The sequence below is a fragment of the Lycium barbarum genome, chromosome 4, assembly GCF_019175385.1.
Source record: "Lycium barbarum isolate Lr01 chromosome 4, ASM1917538v2, whole genome shotgun sequence".
In the NCBI taxonomy this organism is placed as follows: Eukaryota; Viridiplantae; Streptophyta; class Magnoliopsida; order Solanales; family Solanaceae; genus Lycium; species Lycium barbarum.
Window position 1 is genome coordinate 53,737,597 of NC_083340.1, and position 24,834 is coordinate 53,762,430.

Genomic DNA, 24,834 nt, shown 5'->3' on the forward strand with positions numbered 1-24,834 from the left:
AAACTCAACCTTATTTCAACATTTCTCAAGTATTTTGAACCATTTTGCTCAGATAAGCAATAAGATAAGGGCTCGTTGATTGCACTAACATGCTTAAACAAGGCAGAATCATATCATGTCTAAACTAAATCACAAGAATACTAATGATCAATCATAACCACACATACACCATAGGTATCAAACAATATTCTCAGAATAACACCTTAGCTAATTATAATTCACACTGACAATACACCTAAACTAAGCAAATTACAAATACTCAAACTAAACAAAGAAGACTATAAGAAAAGTAACAACAAGATAAATGGTTACCTTTTTTATGTGCAGCCGCGAACAAGATTGAACTTGGAGCCTTAGTGCTTCCAATCAAAGAACTCAGCCATACAAACAGAAAAAAAAAAGTTTTAGAACTAGGAAGACTCAACTTCTTTAAAATCTTAGTCTAATTTATTTTTTTTATAAGTGGCCTAAATTTGAGTTAAATCCTCAAGATTCAAGCCTTTTGGGTATCAAAAACCTTGTTGAATTAAATTTAATGGGGTTTTATTTATAGAACCCCCCAAAAATACTAATGTTACACCTCGGAAAATTTTTCGTTCATGCACAGTGAATTGACTGACGAAGGGCATGATGCATACGATGTTTTGATAAGTAAGAAATAATATTTAATGATTCTAAATGAGATTTCAAAGACATTTGAGGTAGGAGACGAAGGTTGTTAAGAAAAGCATGGTATATGTTATGTGTCGGGCAAGAATTTCGAGTATCGAATTATTGATGGCTTAATGACATTTTGGAGAAGAGTTATAATGTCCCTTATATTGGTAATGAAGTGTTAAGTAAGTTTCGGGAAGGATCCATAAGCCAAGTATGGGCATAAGCCATCCCAAAAGGGCGATTTAAGGAAACATTTTCGGATGATCTGATTTGGAGGGGCCAAAACGCCATTATAAGTTTGAATTTGGAAAAACGCTAAGGATGAAAGTTGTAGATAATTGAAAGATCTTTCCAACCATAGGTCGTGGGCCATCACATCATATCGGGATCAAAAGTTAGCCATTCTACGACAGACTGGTTGGGCAAAATATCACATTCTGGCGCACTTTGCGGCGCAACATGCGCCCAGCAAACACGACATGCGGCCACGCAGTTGCGCAGCAAAGTGTGCCAGTGAAATTCTTGAGGTCCTGCATGGTTTGCGACACAACATGCGTTTAGCAAAGCATGCTTTGCGTCCCGCAAAGTGTGACGCATGTTGTGTCGGTCCAGAATTTTCTGGACTACTATAAATAGACCCAACTCGACCAAACATCATATTTTTCACCATTCTTGGTCAAGAAAACCTCTAGAACACTCTCTAACATTCATCCACAAGAAAATTCAAGGGAAATCCATGATCAATAACACCAAATCTATGAACCCAAGTGTATGAAACCTAGCCAAAGTTCATTCAATACAAGAAAACCCAAGGGAAGTGAAGTAGGGTTTTGGTGCTAGAGGAGTAGCTCCACTCAAGACTTGTTCAATCACTATCTAAGGTAAGTTTCATGACTTTCTCATAATGATTAAAGTGTTGATAAGTAAAAATGCTTGGATTGAAGAAGAGTGTAGGAAATGGGTCATGAAAGGTGAATAGTGACATTGTTGGATGAAGGTTTGAATTGAATCATGAATGTTAGTGTGTTATGAGTATGAATACGTTATAAATGACATGTAAACCATGAGATAAGTGTGATGCATGAGAAAATACGATAGCAAACCCAAAACCATAAATGTGGGAAAAATGAAGAGAAATGGTGGATCATGGCCATTGTATATGAATGATGATTGTTGATTGCTATATTGTGATTGTTGTTGTGAGTGTTGGGAGTTGATATAGAACATGGGAAAAGTAGTATAAACAAAGGAAGTGCTGCCCAAGTTTCTCTAGAAATAGTGGTGCGTTCTTATAGTTGATTAACTAATGTTAGTACGAATCCTCTTTTGAAGGTAGAGACGTGACATTGAAGGAGAATAAGCGAACGCTAGATTGCTTAAACGAGAAAGGTATGTTGAGGCTCGTCCCTTTCTTTCAAAGGCATGATTCTTATGTTACGATTTCATAAATTCTTTCATGACCTCTTTGTTTTCAAAAATTAGAATTCTATGATTCCTTGCCTGATAACCCGTAAATGTTTTCCAAAATGTCTGTAGCTCTCCAAAACAAAGGTTTATGATTTTGTAAGCTTTTATGATTATAATGACGGACATGTTTTTGTAATGACAACGATGATGTCAAAGATAAGAATATTTTCCTACTTGATTATGATGATGATGATTCCGGGTTTAAAGGTTTCATGTTTATGATTTCAATAACGATATAAGAATGTTGAGCTACTTATTGATTTCTCGATTTTATTCATGGATGATGACTATTTTTAAAAGATTCCAAAGTATGTGAATTGACACCTTATGAGATTTATGACTTTATTCTATGTTCTCCTAATGCTATTCTTCATTGATAGTCTCACCTTATAATAGTTGTTCCTTCAAGGTGAGACAAAGTTATGACAATTATTCCATAATATAATCGGAGGTTACCGACCTTACGTCACTCCGATAGAAACATAACTTTCCTTGGCCTCTCATGCATGCTACGTATATTATATGTGTATATGATATGTATATGTACATAGGGGACATGGGGAAAGGTGAGGCGCTATAGACGCATAGCCACCTGATCAGCTGGTATCTTATGATATCATCCCGGACGCAGGATATATGGGTGATGGATCGGGTCGTTCGTTCCGCAGCAATATATTAATATATGATGATATATGGATCGGGTCGTTCGTTCTGCGACAATATATTTATATATGATGATATATGGATCGAGCTGCACGTTCCGCAGCAATATATGATATGATGATGGATATGAAGTAAGTCCGCATGTGCTTTTCCTTTTATAAGTGACAGTCATATACAGTTGCTTTATCTCATTGACGCTTCCTTTATCTCATTGACGTATTTTCATTGATATGCCTTACATACTCAGTACAATATTCGTACTGACGTCCGTTTTCTTTGGACACTGTGTTCATGCCCACAGGTAGACAGGGAGACGGCGCAGACTCATAGGAGCTAGCAGCTGATTTGAGAGCACTCCATCATTCGGAGGTGCTTATGATTATTCTTTTGTGTACATGTATATTTTGGGCATGACGGGGTCTTGTCCCGTCCATATGTCTAGTACTCTAGTAGAGGCTCGTAGATACGCAGTGTGGGTTAGATGGTCTCACGAGATTGCTGCTACGTATATGTATTGTTTTGATAGCCGAAAGGCTTATGCATATAAAAGTACTTATGTTTTTCAAACGAAAAATGATTTCTTTATGATTTGAATATAAATTGATCAAAAGGCATTAAATGAGTAAGATGAGTAATAGAACGAGCGGTGCTCGGTGGTTAGCCCCGGGTACCCGTCGCGGCCCTTAGCTGGGTCGTGACAAAAGTGGTATCAGAGCAATTCAGTCCTAGGAAGTGTCTACGAGCCGTGTCTAGTAGAGTCTTGTTTATGGTGTGTTGCGCGCCACACTAATAAACAGGAGGCTACAGGGCATTTAGGAAAAATGACCATCTTTCATCATAAGAGATCGTGCGATAGAGCTATATTATAAGATTATCCCCTCCCTAACGGTGCGTTATAATTTCAGCAAAGCTGATGAAAGGAAAAGCTACGGCAGCCCAGAAGGGCAAGATGGTGGTTGAAGAAGGGCTCGAGCGAGAGCCGTCTATAGATATGGAGGAGGGCGAACCCCAGAATAAGGCCCCACCTCGGTTTTCCCATACTTCACCCACTTTAGAGGATCAAAGGGGAGCCTCAACTTTAGCTCCAGCATCCCCCGTTCCTCCCCCAGATGCCTCGGGCCAAGAGATGAGACAGGTTATTCTTTTACTGACTCAATTGATTGCCGCTCAGGCTCAGCGGCAGGATGTGGGCCACGATAACAGGGGTTGGAGAAAGGGAGATAATTCTTCAGGGTTTGATCATGAGTTTAGGGGTGATCCGAGGCAACAATTCTCTAGGCCCTCAGTGCGTTTGACAAGTGGTGCTCCTCCGCAGTTTCCTAGACCCAGATTTGATGGATCTATTTATTCTAGGTCACCCCAGAGTCTCATAGTTTCCAGTTCCCGAATTCGGAGTGGTTCTAGTCAGACGAGATTCTCGGTACCACGATGTACTCAGCGTCGCAGGTTACATCGGGGACCCTGCCGCTTTGGCTCGGATGTTTGTTATGCCTGTGCTCGGCCAGGCCATTTTAAGCGCGACTGCCCATCGCTATGTGGTAAAGATAAGGTTCGGACTACGAGAGTGGTAGTTGGCTCTTCGTCATCGGTACGCCCCCCAAGGCCAGGGCCACAGATGTTAGTAGGTGGTGGTAGAGACCAAAGAGAGACGCCTAGTCCAAGTGGATCCCGGCATCATATCCATGCATTAGCTGAGCGACAGGATCTTGAGTCTTTCCCTGATATTGTTCCAGGTATATTGTCAGTATCCTTTTACGATATGTATGCATCGATTGATTCGGGCCCTATGCCGTCATATATTACTTCTGATGTTATTGACTGTGTTGGAGGAAACGTCTGGGCCAATCAAGCAAATTGAGATGTCTACGCTTGTTAGTGACCCAGTTATAGCCATAATCATGATTTACGAGTAATTTGATTGACAGCGAGTGAATATAAATAATATGTATATATATGTTGGAATTATAGATCGAATGTGCAGGCACAACCTATGAGACAAGCTCTATTATTTATATCCTTTAATGGTAAGTATCTTGTGTTGTTCGTTTACGTATTATGTGTGTTCTGACATATGTCCTATTGAGACATCGGACGTGTTTTCTGGGCTATGCGCAGGTTCGGGATTGTTAAGTTTACAAGAGAAACTCTGCCGAAATTTTCCTAGAATCTAAAGGAGATAAGATATAAGCTTGTGACATGTTCTAGCGAGAAGAGATGTTGCGCAACAAGGTAATGGCAGGACGAGATTAAGTTAGGAGTATCATTAACAACTACAACAGGTGAGTTAAATACTATTGGATGGATAGTAACAATAGTTATAAGGTAGCACTAAAGCATGTCATAGGAGAAAAAGGGTAACTCCAATAGAGTGTGATACTGAAGTATTGATTGGAGGGATAAGCACGAGGAAGATACGATAAGTTTATTAGCAAAATAAAGTAACGGCATCACGGAGACAGAGATACGAATATGAAGGGCTATAATGAATGTAAATACATTGGTGAAATGACTTATGTGGTAAGTGAAATAGGGATAATCAGAAAGAGTAACAGTTTAAGTATGCTCACTTCGCAAGGTTTAATCTATTTTATGAGCAAGATTTGTAAATGATACCAAGAAGTGTCACTCTATAGAGTTGATTATGATCAGGATATAATGAGGACATAGCGAGAACTGGGATACACAGTAAGTAAAGTATAGCAAGGAAACGACTAAAGATGTGACATGTTCCATATGAATAAAGGGTGAATGCAAGTATGAAACCAACAGGCGAGCCATGGGGCAGTAGATGAGGAAGCTTATAAGACCTTGTTAAAGAAAAGTCTAGCATAGAGGTTCTTCAATGACAAGAAATGATGGCAGGCAATGACAAAAAGGGAAGTCAACTTGAAAAAAAAAAAATTGTTAATTGGAGCGGATTTAGATATTGACTTATAACTACCAAAGGAGCTAAGTAAAATACATTCTTGTTCGGATTGCTATGCCAATCGTATCACTCGATTACAAAACTGCAAGATGAGTATGTTAAGACCTCCCACATGAATTATCGTAGTTATAAATTATGGGAAACAACATAAATGAGATATAGTATAGTAAGGGGTATGTGAATTAAATATTTGAAGGTGAGGCAACGGAATTAAGAATGGTACAAGTAAAACCCTTAAAGGGGGAAAGCGAGTAAAGAGAATACAAGTGTAGAGATTGGGATGATGGACCCTAAGATTGATAGATATAGATTCTAAAACTAAGAGTGAGAGTCGTGCAGAAATAAGTTTAACGACTGGTAAATAAATGAATACGAATTGAGCAGGCATCTGAGGCTGTACTGGAAATCATCCGCGAAGACCTTGAACCATGTGACATTGGGAGCAAATAACTCAAGGGGCATTGTAAAGGATGGCGATGTGATACTAGAATGGAGACAAATGCACTAATGATAGAGTCGTTGTAATGATATTGTGATTTACAAGCGACAATTGATAAAAAGGACTTAAGGTTTTCTATAGTAGGATGTAAGATATAAAAATCAAGTAAAATAAAATGAACAAAGGAAGGAAAAGGGACCTACACGATAAGTTGCTACGGATAGATAAAAGATTTTTCCTAAATGCCCCGCAGCCTCTTGTTTATAAATGTGGTGCGCTTCACACCCACAAATGAGACTCTATTGGACACGGCTCGTAGACACAACCTAGGACTGAACTGCTCTGATACCACTTTTGTCACGACCCAACAAGGGGCTATGACGGGTACCCGGAGCTAACTACCGAGCACCACTCATTCTACTACTCATCATACTCATCCGGCATTCACTTATCATTCTCACACTTCTAACCATAGGGAAACCATTTTCACTTTCAAACATATCTACCTTTATGTACATGAGCCTCTCGGGCTATCAAAATAATATATATATACAATGAGGAAATCATGAGACCATACTACCCACACATACGTATCTACGAGCCTCTACTAGAGTACTAGACATAACGACGGGACAGGACCCCGTCGTGCCAAAATATGTACACAAAACAATAAATCAAATAGCACCTCCGGAATAATGGAGCGCTCTCGTAATCCCGCTGATCAGCTCCTATGAATCTGGGTCGCCTCCCTGTTTACCTGTGGGCATGAACACAGCGTCCAAAGAGAAAGGACGTCAGTACGAACATTATACTGAGTATATAAGGCATGAACAACAATAATATATCGATGAAATAAAGAGACATCAAGTAAGGAACAACCTGTAACTGACTGTCACTTAAGATTGAAATAGTGCATGCTAACTTACTTCATAAACATCATCATATCATGTATGCATATATATATATATATATATAAGATGTCCGACCATATAGGTACGGTGTGATCATCATTAGCCCGCGTCCAAGCCTCCCGCGTCTGGGGTAAACAACTCATGCCGCCCACTAGTGGTGTCTGCCCATGCCATCTAGACATGGTGTATACGCTGCCCGCCTTAGCGGTGTCTGCCTGGCCCTATAGGCGCGGTGTAATCTCATCATCATATACTTATCATAATGTATGCATAAAAACACAAATATAACTTTACTCTATCGGGGTGATTTAAGGTCGTGAACCCCCGATCCCATTATGGAGTATTCATAAGCATTCTGCCTCACCTTGAAGGAACTAACATGATAAGGTGAGCGTAACAACAATAAGCCACATCAAAGGGTCGCATAAGGATCTTTAAACTTAGGCTCTTCATCATCATTATCGTACTCATAACGTATCTCTTATCTTTATCTCATAAGAAGCTCTTTTTCAACATTGACTCATAGTGTTCGGAATGTAAGAAAGTCATGGAAAGATAGGGAAAATCATATCATAAGAATCATGCCTTAGAAAGAAGGGACTAGTCTTACATACCTTTTCGTTTAGCTACGCTATCACTTGAGCATTCCCCTCCAATATTCACGTTTCTACCCTCAAGAGAGTTCGTGCTAATATTAGATAATCGATAACATAAGCATGCTTGAACTACAGCTAGAGAAAATTGGGCAGCATCTCCTTTGTTTATACAACTTTCTCCATATCATATATCAACTCCCAAACGTGAATAATAACATTCATCGTATCATAACCAACAATCTTCCTTCATCCAACATTATTCAAGTCTCCCAATTCCATTTCAAATTACCCATAACCATGGTCGCAATACAACATTATATTCATCCTTATATAATGTTTCTCCCATGTTCTTAATATCATTTATAACATAATTATATTCACGACATATCAAGAATCATGATTCATATTAAGCTACTACACAACAATGTCACTATTCTCATACTTATAACCCATTTTCTATCTCATTCCATAATCCAAGTCTTTTAACCCCTCAATACCCTAAACAACATAAACTGATCATAAAACTTACCTTTGATAGTGTGGGAATGAGCTTTGGATGGAAACAATTCACTTCAGCAAAACCCTAGTTCCACTTCCAAAGAGATTTCTTGTCTTGGATGAACCCTAGTGAGCTTCTTGCACTTAATTCCCATGGTTTGATGAATTTGATCCTTGATTTCCCTTGTATTCTTGTAGATGAAGTGTGGAGAGAAAAAGGAAATCAAATAAGTGAACTTGGGGTCCCTTATATCAACTTAAAAATCTGCCCCGACACAATTATACGGACACACATACGGTCTGTACAATTTATACGGTCCGTATGTGTGACCGTATAATGGTTCCAGTGGATATCCCAATTCTGGGCAGGTTATACGGTCATATATACGGGCCGTGTCTTTTGTACGGTCCGTATAGTGAGCCGTACAACCCATAGTTTTCCGAAGCTTGTCCTCGTCGACTCGTTTTGCTTCTAATCCTTATGGAACCTTCTTAACACTTGTTTAACACTTCATTAACAATATAAGGGGTGTTATAACTCTTCTTTAAGACATCGTTAAGTCAACATTAATTCGGTACTTCGTAAATCTTTTCCGAAACACAACGTATACTTCGCCTTTCCTAACGAACTTTCTTCTCTTGCCTCAAACGTCTTTGGGACCTTAATAGGAACTGTTAAGTACTACTTCTTACTTGTGGAAACATCCTATACTTCTTTTCCTGCGTTAATCCATTCACTGTGCACTGACATGAATTTTTCCGAGGTGTAACATTCTTCCCCCCTTTAAAAACATTCATCCTCGAATGTTAAGTTCTTGGGAATTCTACGAAAATTTCACCAGAGTTTCCCCTATAATATGGCACTACCGCCCTGTCACAACAACCCATAATAATATTGCCTCACAAGGCGACAACACAATAACAATAAATTTAAGGCCACACGCGTCCGAAAGCATGAAAAGAAAGCTTATATACCTCATGATGTTAATGTCTCATCTTGAATATCTCCCGGGTGTTGAAACAAGTGCGGGTACTTGGACTTCATATTTTCTTCCGCTTCCCAAGTCCTTTCTTCTCGGTTATTATTTCTCCATAAGACCTTGACTGAAGCTACTTCTTTGTTTCTAAGCCTCCGTACTTGCCTATCGAGTATAGCAATAGGTACCTCTTCATAGGTCAACTTATCCATCACTTGAATATCATCTACCGGCACGATCCTAGAAGGATCTCCGACACACTTGCGGAGCATTGAGACATGGAAAACTGGATGGACTGATTCAAGTTCTGAGGGTAAATCCAATTCATATGCTACTTGGCCTATCCTACGGACAATCTTATAAGGTCCAATGTATCGAGGACTCAATTTTCCCTTCTTGTCAAATCTTATCACACCTTTCATCGGTGATACCTTTAATAATACCCAATCATCAACTTGGAATTCTAAGTCTCGCCGACGGTTGTCCGCATAAGATTTTTGGCGACTTTGGGCTGTCAACAGTCGATCTCGGATAATCTTGACCTTTTCCATCGCTTGTTGAATCAATTCTGGACCTATTAACTGAGCCTCCCCGACTTCAAACCATCCGATTGGCGATCTGCACTTTCTTCCATATAGAGCTTAATACGGGGCCATTTGAATACTGGAATGATAACTATTGTTGTAAGCAAATTCGATAAGGGTTAAGTGGTCATCCCAACTACCACCAAAATCTAGTACACATGCCCATAACATATCTTCCAACGTCTGGATAGTGCGTTTGGCTTGCCCGTCAGTTTGTGGATGAAATGTTCTGCTAAGGATTACCTGAGTACCCAAACCTTCTTGGAAAGACTTCCAGAACTTAGCTGTAAATTGTGCTCCTCTATCTGTGATAATAGACATCGGAACACCATGGAGTCACACTATCTCCTTGAGATGTAACCTTGCATAATCTTCTGCTGAATGTGTGGTTTTGACTGGAAGAAAATGTGTTGCTTTCGTGAGTGTCCACGATCACCCATATGGAGTCATATTTGCTTCGGGAACGAGGTAAACCTACAATGAAATCCATGTTAATCACTTCCCATTTCCAAGTAGGGATTTCCATGGCTTGTAATAATCCTCACGGCTTTTGATGTTCAATTTTCACTTGTTGGCAATTTGGACATTGAGCTATAAATTCCGCTATGTCCTTCTTCATTCCATCCCACCAATACATTAGTTTAAGATCGTGATACATCTTTGTTGCTCCTGGGTGAATAGAATACCGAGAGAAATGAGCTTCTTCTAGAATTTGACGACGTAGTTCTGCAACATTTGGAACACATAGCCTGTCTCGGTATATAAGTACTCCATCTGCAGAGATTTCAAATGGAGACTTCTCTTTCTCATGAAATGTATCCCTAGAGTGGCTCAACTGAGGATCTTCATATTGATGCTCTTTCACCTCCATATCTAAGGATGAAACAGTTGGATTATTAATATCAATTCCTGCACTGCCTGAATCAATTTGGCGAACTCCGAGGCTGGCTAGTTGGTGGAGTTCACGAATTAATTCTTTCTTCTCCGGAGGGACCTCACATAAAATACCCATTGATTTGCGGCTAAGTGCATCTGCCACTACATTCGCCTTTCCGGGGAGGTATAAAATACTCACGTCATAGTCTTTCAATAATTCCAACCACCTCCTCTGCCGTAGATTTAATTCCTTCTGCTTGAAAATATACTGGAGAATCTTGTGATCCGTATAAATATCAACATGTATACCATACAAGTATTGTCTCCACATCTTTAGTGCATGAATAACCACAGCCAATTCAAGATCATGAGTTGGATAATTCTTTTCGTGTTTTCACAACTGCCTTGAAGCATAGGCAATGACTTTACCGTGCTGTATCAACACACATCCTAACCCAACACCGGAAGCATCACAATATACGACATAACCATCTGGCCCTTCTGCGAGTGTCAGTATTGGGGCTGAAGTTAACCTATCCTTTAACTCCAAGAAACTGCGTTCACAAGCATCAGTCGATTGAAATTTTGCTAACTTCTAAGTTAGCTTCGTCAATGGTGCTGAAATAGAGGAAAATCCTTCCACGAATCTTCTATAATAACCTGCCAATCCCAGAAAACTACGGACTTCTGTAGGCGTTGTAGGCCTTGGCCAAGTCTTCCTAGCTTCAATTTTCTGGGTATCAACCCGGATGCCATCAGCTGAAATAACATGGCCCAGAAAAGTCACAGAATTTAGCCAAAACTCGCATTTTGAAAATTTTGCATACAATTCCCGAGTACGAACAATCCCAAGGACAATGCCTAAGTGGTATGCATGCTCGGATTCTGTCCGAGAGTATACAAGAATATCATCAATAAACACGATCACAAACAGGTCTAAAAGAGGCCTGAATACATTATTCATCAGATTCATGAATACTGCCGGAGCATTAGTCAACCCAAATGACATCACTCGAAATTCATAGTGGCCATATCTCGTTCGGAAAGCTGTCTTGGGAATATCTTCTTCTCTAACTCTCACCTGATGATAGCCTGACCTCATATCTATTTAGGAAAACCACTTGGCGCCCTGTAACTAGTCAAACAGATCATCAATTCTTAGTAGTGGATATTTATTCTTTATCTTCACCTAGTTCAGTTGCCTATAATCAATGCACATCTGTAGGGAACCATCTTTCTTCCTCACAAATAGGACTGGTGCTCCCCACGGCGATGAACTGGGCCTAATAAACCCCTTCTCAAGCAAATTTTCAATTGAGCCTTCAGCTCTTTCAATTCTGCAGGAGCCATTCAGTAAGGAGGAATAGAAATTGGTTGAGTATCCGGTAACACATCAATAACAAAGTCAATCTCTCTTTTCGGAGGAAGGCCTGGGAGTTCATCTGGAAATACATCCGGAAACTCATTCACTACCGGGACGGATTCAAAAATTGGTGGCTTTGCTTCGGTGTCATGAACTCGGACTAGGTGATAAATATAGCCTTTAGCTATCATTTTTCTTACCTTAAGGTAGGAAATAAACCTACCTCTTGGAGATGCTGTATTACCTTTCCATTCAAGCACGGGTTCTCCCGGAAATTGAAATCGAACTACTTTCATTCGGCAATCGACACTGGCATAACATGAGGCCAACCAATCCATGCTCATAATCGCATCAAAATCTAACATCTCCAGCTCAACTAAATCAATTTTAGTTTGACGATCACATACTACAATTACACAATTCTTGTATACTTGTCTAGCTATCACGGGATCACCAACTGGAGTAGATACCTCAAAAGGTTTAATTGGCTCAGGTTCCACCTCAATACGACTAGCAATATATGGGGTAATATAAGATAACATAGAACCCAAATCTATCAATGCATAGGCCTCATGAGATAATATAGATAGCATACCTGTAACCACATTCGGGAAGGACTCAAGATCCTGTCGTCCGGCTAGATCATAGATTCGGGGCTGGGTACCACCTGAACTGGACGCTCCCCCTCTGCCTCTACCTCGACCTGCTAGAATCTGGGGAGTCTGCCCTATCGGGCGTACGGAAGAAGAACCAGCTGCTGATCTTGTGGGCTGAACCCCAACTTTACCACTCATCGATAGACAGTCTCGCATCATGTGCCCAACCTGACCACGAGCATAGCAAGCATCTGAACCTCGACGACACTGATCGGAATGTAATCTACAGAACTGGCTGCATCGTGGTACTGGTGGTCTCCTCTGGCTATAATCGCCTCCAAACTGGGAACCTGAGACCCTCGAACTCTGACCCTGTCCTGAATGAATGGAGCAGTAAAATCTCCTGCCTGCAAACCGGGGAGGTGCACTAGTCTCCGACTGGCCGGAATATCTAGAATGTGACTGTCTCGATCCCCCACTATAGTCACTACCGGCACCCACAGATTTGGCCCTCTTACTCTTCCCTCTATCAATATCACGCTCACCCCTTTGCGGGTGCTGCTGCTCCTCTAAGTTCTGGGCATGGGCCTGAATACGGGAAATATCCATCCCCTCTTCCAACGAAACTGTCAAGCAATCTTTGAATAAATATGGTCGTAGGCCACTCACAAATCTATGCACTCGATCTCCTATATCGGCCACCATAGTCGGAGCATATCTAGACAATGAGTTAAAGTGAAGGCTATACTCCTGGGCACTCATATTTCCCTGCTTCAAATTTAAGAATTTATCCGCTCTGGCCCGACGAACCTCGGGTGGCAAATAGTGACGGATGAAGGCATCTACAAATTATTGTCAAACCCGGGGAGGTGCATTTTCCTTTCTTGAGGATACCCAATTGTTGTACCATAGGACTGCTACATCCCGGAGTCTGTATGATGTCAATTCTACAGATTCCGTATCGGAGGCATGGATAATTTTCAATGTCCTCAACATCTCATCAATAAAACCTTACGGGTCTTCATCCAGCTTTGACCCGAAAAACTCTGGAGGGTTTAAACTCATAAAATCCCGGGCTCGAGTACTACTCGCCCTGTCACCTGAACCTGTACCCTGCCGTTGTGCCTGAGCGGCAACTAGCTGTGTCAATAAATGGATAGCTTCGGTCATTTGTTGACCCGAAGCAGCCGGTGGAGGAACGGTAGGCATAGGAGCTGGAACTGAAGCCCCCTCATGTTCTTCTATAATAGGTGGAGTAGGAGAGGTGTTAGATGGAGCCTCATTATGTGATTCACCTTCTTCTGCATTAGTTAGCGGCTCCCTTTCTATCCGCCTTTCTATCGTAGCCTTGCCCTTCGGGGCGGCTGCGGCTTTTCTCTTTGGCGGCATCACTAAAATCATAACGCACAATTAGGGAGGAGAAAATCTTATAACATGGCTCTGTCGCACGATCTAGTAAGAAGAAGAATGGTCATTTTTCCTAAATGCCCCGCAGCCTCTTGTTTATAAGTGGCGCGCTTCACACCCACAAATGAGACTCTGTTCGACACGGCTCGTAGACACAACCTAGGACTGAACTGCTCTGATACCACTTTTGTCACGACCCAACTAGGGGCTATGACGGGTACCCGGAGCTAACTACCGAGCACCACTCATTCTACTACTCATCATACTCATCCTGCATTCACTTATCATTCTCACACTTCTAACCATAGGGAAACCATTTTCACTTTCAAACATATCTACCTTTATGTACATGAGCCTCTCGGGCTATCAAAATAATATATATATATATATATATATATATACAATGAGGAAATCATGAGACCATACTACCCACACATACGTATCTACGAGTCTCTACTAGAGTACTAGACATAAGGACGGGACAGGACCCCGTCGTGCCCAAATATGTACACAAAACAATAAATCAAATAGCACCTCCGGAATAATGGAGCGCTCTCGTAATCCCGCTGATCAGCTCCTATGAATCTGGGTCGCCTCCCTGTTTACCTGTGGGCATGAACACAGCGTCCAAAGAGAAAGGACGTCAGTATGAACATTATACTGAGTATATAAGGCATGAACAACAATAATATATCGATGAAATAAAGAGACATCAAGTAAGGAACAACCTGTAACTGACTGTCACTTAAGATTGAAATAGTGCATGCTAACTTACTTCATAAACATCATCATATCATGTATGCATATATATATATATATATAAGCTGTCCGACCATATAGGTACGGTGTGATCATCATTAGCCCGCGTCCAAGCCTCCCGCGTCTGGGGTAAACAACTCATGCCGCCCACTAGTGGTGTCTGCCCATGCCATCTAGACATGGTGTATACGCTGCCCGCCTTAGCGGTGTCTGCCTGGACCTATAGGCGCGGTGTAATCTCATCATTATATACTTATCATAATGTATGCATAAAAACACAAATACAACTATACTCTATCGGGGTGATTTAAGGTCGTGAACCCCCGATCCCATTATGGAGTATTCATAAGCATTCTGCCTCACCTTGAAGGAACTAACATGATAAGGTGAGTGTAACAACAATAAGCCACATCAAAGGGTCGCATAAGGATCTTTAAACTTAGGCTCTTCATCATCATTATCGTACTCATAACGTATCTCTTATCTTTATCTCATAAGAAGCTCTTTTTCAACATTGACTCATAGTGTTCGGAATGTAAGAAAGTCATGGAAAGATAGGGAAAATCATATCATAAGTATCATGCCTTAGAAAGAAGGGACTATCCTTACATACCTTTTCGTTTAGCTACGCTATCGCTTGAGCATTCCCCTCCAATATTCACGTTTCTACCCTCAAGAGAGTCCGTGCTAATATTAGATAATCGATAACATAAGCATGCTTGAACTACAGCTAGAGAAAATTGGGCAGCATCTCCTTTGTTTATACAACTTTCTCCATATCATATATCAACTCCCAAACGTGAATAATAACATTCATCGTATCATAACCAACAATCTTCCTTCATCCCACATTATTCATGTCTCTCAATTCCATTTCAAATTACCCATAACCTTGGTCTCAATACAACATTATATTCATCCTTATATAATGTTTCTCCCATGTTCTTAATATCATTTATAACATAATTATATTCACGACATATCAAGAATCATGATTCATATTAAGCTACTACTCAACAATGTCACTATTCTCATACTTATAACCCATTTTCTATCTCATTCCATAATCCAAGTCTTTTAACCCCTCAATACCCTAAACAACATAAACTGATCATAAAACTTACCTTTGATAGTGTGGGAATGATCTTTGGATGGAAACAATTCACTTCAGCAAAACCCTAGTTCCACTTCCAAAGAGATTTCTTGTCTTGGATGAACCCTAGTGAGCTTCTTGCACTTAATTCCCTTGGTTTGATGAAGTTGATCCTTGATTTCCCTTGGATTCTTGTAGATGAAGTGTGGAGAGAAAAATGAAATGAAATAAGTGAACTTGGGGTCCCTTATATCGACTTAAAAATCTGCCCTGATACAATTATACGGATACACATACGGTCTGTACAATTTATACGGTCCGTATGTGTGACCGTATAATGGTTCCAATGGATATCCCAATTCTGGGCAGGTTATACGGTCATATATACGGTCCGTGTCTTTTGTACGGTCCGTATAGTGAGCCGTACAACCCATAGTTTTCCGAAGCTTGTCCTCATCGACTCGTTTTGCCTCTAATCCTTATGGAACCTTCTTAACACTTGTTTAACACTTCATTAACAATATAAGGGGTGTGATAACTTTTTTTAAGACATCGTTAAGTCAACATTAATTCGGTACTTCGTAAATCTTTTCTGAAACACAACGTATACTTCGCCTTTCCTAACGAACTTTCTTCTCTTGCCTCAAACGTCTTTGGGATCTTAATAGGAACTGTTAAGTACTACTTCTTACTTGTGGAAACATCCTATACTTCTTTTCCTGCGTTAATCCATTCACTGTGCACTGACATGAATTTTTCCGCGGTGTAACAGAGAGAGAGAGATAAAATGAGGGCGGCTACTTGGGTTTTTAGGTGAAAAGGGGAAGGAGATGAGGGGGTCGGGGTGTGTTTGGTATGAAATGAAATGTTAAAGGGGGTATCCTCCTTAAACTAAAAGGATTTGGGCCGGGTCTTAGTCCATTTATGGACTAGACTAGGTCCAGATTATGAAGAAATGAAAATGGCCCTTTTACATGTTTATATAATGTATATGTATATGTACATTTAATGTATATACGCGTATAAATGATAAGGTGGGTTAATGGAATAAGCAGGTAAAGTTTAAAATGGTTGATTATTAACCATATTATTCCAATTACAACCTAATCAAGACATAATTCTGATTAATTGATTTAAAATCGGCTAATTATGTAAATGGGCTTAACTTTGCGAATACAACCTTAATTGATTTTAATCTAATTGGTTATTTCAATTATGGCCCTATTTGGCCTTATTAACCAATTTAAAGTTAAATTACAATAATGACTTTAATTAATTTGAGCCAATGAATTTGGTTATTCAATTAAGGTCATAATCAAGTCAATTAATCCACTAAGAGGCTAATTTTGTAAAAATGACCCCAATTTCCTTAAACCATGAATTGGTTATTTCAATTGTGGCCATAACAAAAACAATTAAACAATTAAAGGCCAATTTGTAATAGTGACCTTAATTGATTTGAACCAATAAATTTGGTTCTTTCAATCAAGACCATAATTAACTAATCAGCTAATTATTGTGGAATTTAATCACAATTAAACACTGGATTAACCATGATCAATTCTAACAATTTATGCAAATGCACAATAAATATACATAATTAAGGATTGAGGGGTAAAATGGTCAATTATTTTAATTAATCAAATTCCTTGGATTAAATGGAATAAAATATTTGCTAATTGATTTTTTGGCAATTTGAACAATCAAATAAACAATTATTTAAAAATTACTTTCTCTTTGGTTAAACTAGCAAATAACTCATAATTGTTGTAAAATATGCCAATTAATTCCTAAATGGTTTAGAATATTATAGAAATTATTTTACCAAATAAGAATGGCAAAATATTAACCTAAATAATTTTATAAAATCATTTCGACCTCTAAAAATGCATGGTCCACTCCCTTTATCATCCAAGGACTCTGAGTAATTAAAATAAATTATGGGAGGTCAAAAATTAGGTATCAACAGATATAATTGGACAATTCTATTTTAAATGTAATATGTAAGGAGGCAAACCTGCAGGATTTAAAGTGTGCAGCAGATCTTTAAATTGTGTCTGATTGTTAAATTCAAGAGCCTCGTCAGTGCCAATAAATGTTTTTGACTTTCCTGTAAATCGATCGATAAGCATGTCATTAAGTTCATTGATAAAATAATTTTTTGTTGTCAAGATCATACAGGAATCTGTGGGAGATGGATTAGAGTATGGTGAATTCAAATTTGAATATGTTGCTGCTAATAGCTTATCTAGCGATTCTCTTTCAGTTGTGTAAGGGATAATCAAAGACTCTAGAATTTCAATTTTGTTTGTTGAGCTGGCTTGTTCTTGTCCATTTCCAATTCTTAGTAGATAATCACAAAACGCAAGATCTGTTTTCTCTCTCATATTCTCAAATAACTGCAATTTTTCAAGTTCGTTCCAAATGCTAGAATATAACAAGCTTTCGGCAATGAAATCTTCCTTTTTCCCATATCGCACAAAAGGAAGAGTTTGTCTGAAATCAACTCCTAAAACTACAACTTTGCCACCAAATAATGCACTTGTATCCATCAGATCTTTTAACAAATGATCAAGAACTTCTAACATTCTTTTTTTGGCCATAGATACCTCATCCCACACAATCAATTTTGCATCTCGGATTAGACCTGCAAGCGAGCTCTCCTTGCTATTGTTACAACTTGTATTTTCATCAAGGTCAATAGGAATTTTAAAACGGAATGTGCAGTATGTCTACCTGGGAGAATGGAAGCAGAAACACCACAGGTAGCTATCATTAAAGCTATATATCCCATAGATCACACAGTTATAAAGCACGATATAAAAAAAAATCCCGGTTCCTCCTGGACCATCTACAAAAAATGCACCTCCTTTATTTGAAAATATTCTGTCGGTAATCACATTATATGCAATCATTTTATTCTTGTTTAATATCTTATGTAAGAGTACATCATATTCGCTGACAGTAATAGATCTTTCAAAATGAACAACTTTTGCCTCTTTTGCTACAGCAGAAGACCTGATATTTTCTGGGATGAGTTCATATTCATTTACATCATGACCCATGTAATGTAAAATGTTGTTTATATGATTTAAAGCTTGATATCGAATTTCCCTTCTTTCAGTAGTTTGCAACACTTTATAGTCTCCGGTCATCGATTCTTCAAATTGTTCCCATAATTTTCTTGGGTTGGCGGGACTGCAATAGACCAATAATGTAGCAAATAAACACCTTAAACTATATGGCATCTGATAATCTGCAACTTCATACATACACTCTATTAAACTGTTATCACAGTGTAACAATCCTCTTTTCTCCACAGATTCTCTGAAGGTGCTACAAGGCTCTCCATTCACTGTCAGAAGATCTGCATACGATGTCGGTCCTCGTACTTGCATTAGTAGTAATCTAAGATAATATCGTTCTCCTTCTGTGGGATGAATTGTGACAACGTGTCCAACAGCACAACATTTTTGTCTGCGTGCCCAAAATTTCTCATTGGATGACCACTCAAAATGTTCCGGGAATTCTTTGTACAATAAATTGAGTTCTATAGCATATTTGTCAATTTTGTTCATATAGAAGAATTCTGTTAACATCGTTTTTCTAATCATCGGATTGTTCACAATCATATTTATATTTGCATTGCTCTTAAAAGAAACAAATTGTTGGCCTTTAAGATGTAGCTGAAGACGATAAACGTTGGGAGACATTTCACTTATAGGAAAACTAAAGAAACGTCAAACTGATTCCAGAGGTGATACCCATCTAGCAGACCAATATTCTTTTACTTCATCTATCTCTATGTTTGTATCGTTATTTTGTACAGAGAATGCAATTTTGTCATGTCCTTTACAAATGTACTTGTAGAGATATTTCACGACTTTGATGTCGAAGCAAATTTCAACATTTATATGACAGTTGAATTTGCCAAGCAAATATGGATTGTATGGAACCAACCAAGAGTTATCTAAAGATTGTTCTCTTACTTTCACAACTTCCCCTATATTTTTTTTATACACCGGATAAGAATCGCTTTCTTTCGATATTTGATCGACAAACATTTTTGGATATTTGAACTTGCAATAACCCTTTTTTTCGTACAAGAATTAATCAGGTCTAAACTACCGCAAGGACCGTGCATCATATGCTTAGCGACAAGCTTACGCAAATCTGGTTCTGCTTTACCAACTGATAATTCTGCTCTAATTATATCATTGTACGCCTCTACTGTCAACAGTTTGTGCTCGTTACTTAGTATAATAAGAAAATGAGCATGGGGTAGACCTCGTTTCTGAAACTCCATAGTGTACATAAAAGCCACAACTTTTCCATAGATATTTCGTTTTAGTATATCTGTCTTCAGCTCTTCTATTTTAGCTGTAAGCACTCGACTTGTTAAATCAGGTCTATTTTGTGCCTCATTACTTGATGATGATGTTCTTTTATTTGTGGCCCAGATGGGTTACATGTTATAGTTATGAATAGATCAGGCTTTCCAAAGTGTTGCACTAATGCAATAGCATCCATATAACGTTGGCGCATATCTGTAGGTCCTCCTGTAAAGGAATTTGGAAGAAATGTTTGTTTTCCAACATTGGAAGCATCTCTTTCACCAAGTCTTAAAATGTCAATAAGTCCTTGCAATACACCCATTCTGAATAAATCTTGATTGAATGAAACAAAATCTAATCTTTGCGTATCTAATTTTATATATTCATTAACTGAATACTGCTGCAATAATCTTTCTGTATGCAAAATTTCATCTTCATCATCGTTTCTCATCTAAAATTTATAACAATACTACTCACGAACCGAAACTGCATTTCTTTTGCGTTTTCCTTTTTGCAAATTCTCAGCTTCCATATCAAGGTATCCATCAACAGTGGCAAATTTTTTTATATTTGGCAAATGTTCAAATTTAAACAAAGTAGGATTTAGAGGAACCCTTTTTTCCCCTTGAAACTTTTTAATACCAGAATGCCACCACCTTGACCGTGTGGAAATAACAACAGGTACTGCAAGGGATCATAACACCCGAAATAATAGTTCACTCTTTGTGTCATGTCGCGGTGAGTATAAATTTGAACATGCAGTGCATGAGTAGTACCATTATCGTTTTCATCAACCTATATTGCTGCAATCTCAGTAGCAGTAGGCAGATTATATACTCCTTGATCCAATCCAGCATCACATTTAAGTGCTCTATGAAAGTTTTGCAAGTTCAGAATGTTCGCTAAAGATCGGAGAAACATTGAGTATGGATTATCTTTTAGTATATCCATCAGTTGCATACTATTGATTCATGTAATTTCTCAGAGCAAGCCATTCTGTTTCCAAGCTCATTTGTGTTATCATAAAAGTACAGTTGTAAATTTCTCAACTTTCTTTCTCTGGGATAAAGGCATCTATCAGGTGATACATCTGTCCCTAAACTTTGAATGTACAGATGCCATGGTTTCTCTTGGCTAAATCTTTGTCATAACTAACACCAAGCCACGTGAAGGCAAACAAATTGTTATACGTTCTAATATACGTTTGGAAATTCTTGGATTCTGCGTTGTTTCCCATATATAAATTTCTCAAGTTAGCTGGCATACGATGAGAGGTTAACCTGATCGTACCTTTGCCATAACAAAATCCAGGGATTCATATTCAAATTTTTTGGCGGAGAAAAACTTAAAATCTGCAATATTATGTAACGGAACATAATAAGAGCGTAGTCGGTTAATATTAGTGGTAGTTTTTCTATTCTTTACAAAGCCTGCATATTACAAACAACTCTAAGCAACAAAGTAGAGGAAACGGCAAAATTGGTGAGGGGTAATAGCCACACTAACCTTTAGTTGTAACTGTTTCAAAGGCTGGAGTATGCGAATCATTTGCGGCACCCAATGTTGAGCCTAGTTCATAATAGTTTTTGATGAATAAATATGGATAGCAAACACATAAACGTAAAGAGACACTGCATCTTCGTGGGCTTACCTTTTTCAAAAGCATAAAAAGGATGAATCACATTTTTTCCTTTGTCAAGCGGATTTAATGGGAACAAACCTCCATGCTCAGTAACTGCCTAACTAGAATTATTGGTGTAACCATAGAGATGTTAGATTCATAAATATGTGTGTGCAGAAGTAAAGAAATGAATAACGGATTTGATATTCTAACATGTTGTTGAAGCAAAGATAGGAATTGTAAGGTCATCTCGTATATGAGATGTTGTTCCATTGCAGTTGACATCATTTGTGTTTGCACGAAGGAGATTAGTTGTTTCCTGTCGATTTTTTAGGCGTCTTTCCAACAACATTTTTCCTTTCGGAGTCATTGCTAAACAGTTGTCTAGTTTACGATGTTTGGTATTGTTGGCATGAGCTTTTGTCACTGACCGAGCACCTCTTTTTGATTTGGGAAGATCTAATAATGTGTTTTTAGTCACAACTGTTGGTACAATAGTTGTCCTACACGACATTTTTGTCCTACACGACATTTTTGTCACAATAGTTGTCCTACACGACATTTTTATGATTATCAAACTATTTCAGAACCATATAGAGACTTGGTTTGTAACCTGCTGCTTTCTGTGCACCTCGCACCGTCAGTAGAGAACGGCTGCAAAGCCAAGCCACTTGCTGCACACAAGTACAACTGTGAGTTAGCCCATGCTTTAGGTAAAAGTGAATGAGTGGTCTCTATCCATCCCATATGCTCCCACTATATATACAACATTATGAACACATATTGAGTAGACGTGAAAACCTAATCAAAATCGAGCAAATCCTTGCCGTCATAAGTTTTCAAGTTCTCTCAAGAACAAGTCACTTGCAAAACGGAAGAACCCGATCCAGACACAGATTTAGTCTAAAGTTTTTTATGTTGTTGTAAGTCTTTGTTTGTTTGTGCTTAAATTGTAAACCTATTCTTCTGTGTTAAGAAGTTGTTTGTAGGTGTTTTGAAAAGTCTCAAAGTGTACTTGCTGGAAGTGTGTTTCCACAAGCTTTTGAGTGGTACACTAGACTAGAGTTAGTCTAGGTGTATTAGGGGTCCTCGGCTAAAGTTAGTCAAGTGGAGTTGCTTGCAATCGGAGTATTGCAAGTGTTGAGGGACTACGGGGGTTAGTTCCTAGGTTACAAAAGAGTCATTGTAAGGGTGAGGAATTATGGGAGTTAATTCCTAGCTTACAATCAATTGTAATATGAAGTTGCTCGTGTAGTGGAGCTGAAATCCTATTGGGGTGGGTCGTGGTTTTTTAATCTCTTGAGCAAGGAGTTTTTCACGGTAGCATCCTGTGTCCTTTACATACTGCATTGCATAAGGGAACTGGTACACAACCAGGTTCCCCATATACTGTTTGGTGGACGCACAACCTACATCAATTGGTATCAGAGCAGGTGTTTTCTAAAAGGTTAACATTTAGAAAGAATCTGTAAAATGGCAGCCCCACTAAATATGGAAGAAGGACCGTCTTTCACCAGGCCACCCAGAATTAATGGAAAATATTATGGGTGGTGGAAGACAAGAATGCACGACTTCATCATGGCTGAAGATTCAGAGCTTTGGGATATCATCTGTGATGGTCCCTATATCCCAGTTCACACAAGTGAAGACGGTAAAAAGACCACTGCTAAAACAAGAAAAAAATACAATGAAGCTGACAGGAAGAAAGTGGATGAACTATAAAGCCAAGAAGATTCTTGTGTGTGGAATAGGACCGGATGAGTACAATCGAGTCTCAGCTTGTTCATCAGTAAAAGAGATCTGGGAAGCTCTCTAAACTGCTTATGAAGGAACAACTCAGGTAAAAAAACTCCAAGATCGACATGCTCACCACTAAGTATGAGATGTTCAAGATGAAAAAGAGTGAATCCATTCATGAGATGCACACCACCTTCATAATCAATGAGCTCCACTCTCTTGGAGAAGTCATCACCACTACCAAGATGGTAAGGAAGATGCTTGGTGTATTACCTAACTCTTGCGATAGCAAGGTAAATGCTATCTCTGAAGCCAAAGATTTAGATACGTTGATTGTCGATGGGCTTATTGGAAACCTCAAGACGTATGAGATGAACATGACCATGAAGAAGACAGAAAAGAATGAGGTAAAGAGGGAGAAGAGCCTGGTTCTCAAAGCTGCAAAAGGGCAGTCCAGTGATGATGACTCCAAAATAGCTTATCTCACACAGAGGTTTCACAAGATGATAAAGAAAAATGGCATGTTCCCCAAAACAGGAAACCTCAGCAGAAACGACTACTTCTGTCACAAGTGTGGGAAGCCTGGTCATTTCATGAAGGATTGTCCTCAAAACAGGCAGGATTGTCCTCAAAACAGGCAGGACAGTTATAACAGGACTGAAAAGAGGAACCGAGTCCCCTACAGGAGTTTCAGAAGAAAAGAGGCCGCTGATGAGATTGTGAAGCAAGCACTTGCAGCCTGGGGAAACTCCTCAAGTGAGTCTGAGGATGAAAATGACAAAGGGGACTTGTCCATAATGGCAATTGACGATGGAGCAATTGAGCATAGTCAGACCTTGCACTCACGGCTGAATATGACACAGATGATGTTGATGATGAGAACAAAGAGGTAAATTTCTTCGATGTAAAGAAACACCCAAGAGATTACTCTAAGAAAAAACTCATATCACTGTCAAGTGTGTTAATTGACGCTTATCATGCTCTGGTTGCTGAGAGAAAGAAGCTGAATCTTGCTCTTGATGAAATAGAACTGGATAAAGAGGGTCTGTGCGTGATAACAAAAGAAATGGAGAAATAGGTGTTTGAGACAAACCAACAAAATATCTTGTTGGAATGTCAAGTGAGAAAAGAGATGGAAACCTCTTCCAAAAGAAGAGGAATAGCAAGTGAGACTTCCTTAAAGCTTGAAGATGAACTAAAGAAAGTAAAGTCTTACTGCTGAAATTGAGAAGAATGAACTGCTAAGAAAAGATCTGAAAAGGGCTAAGTTCGACCTTGACAAAACTCTCAAGTGGACCTAGTCTTCTGACGCAATCTCCTCCAAAAATGA

The 24,834-nt window shown here is 39.0% G+C and overlaps 1 protein-coding gene across 1 annotated transcript in view; it reads right to left on the reverse strand.

Annotated features, from left to right (window-relative positions):
* Positions 1 to 19,525, reverse strand: part of LOC132637494 (uncharacterized) — a 38,902-nt gene extending 19,377 nt beyond the window's left edge. The window contains exons 1-2 of the mRNA XM_060354574.1: positions 18,761 to 19,525; positions 17,830 to 18,544 (exon numbers count right to left, since the gene is read on the reverse strand). Coding sequence (XP_060210557.1) covers positions 17,830 to 18,544; positions 18,761 to 19,525 — 1,480 coding nt within the window. The remainder of the gene's footprint in view (positions 1 to 17,829; positions 18,545 to 18,760) is intronic.
* Between the last annotated feature and the right edge of the window lie 5,309 nt (positions 19,526 to 24,834).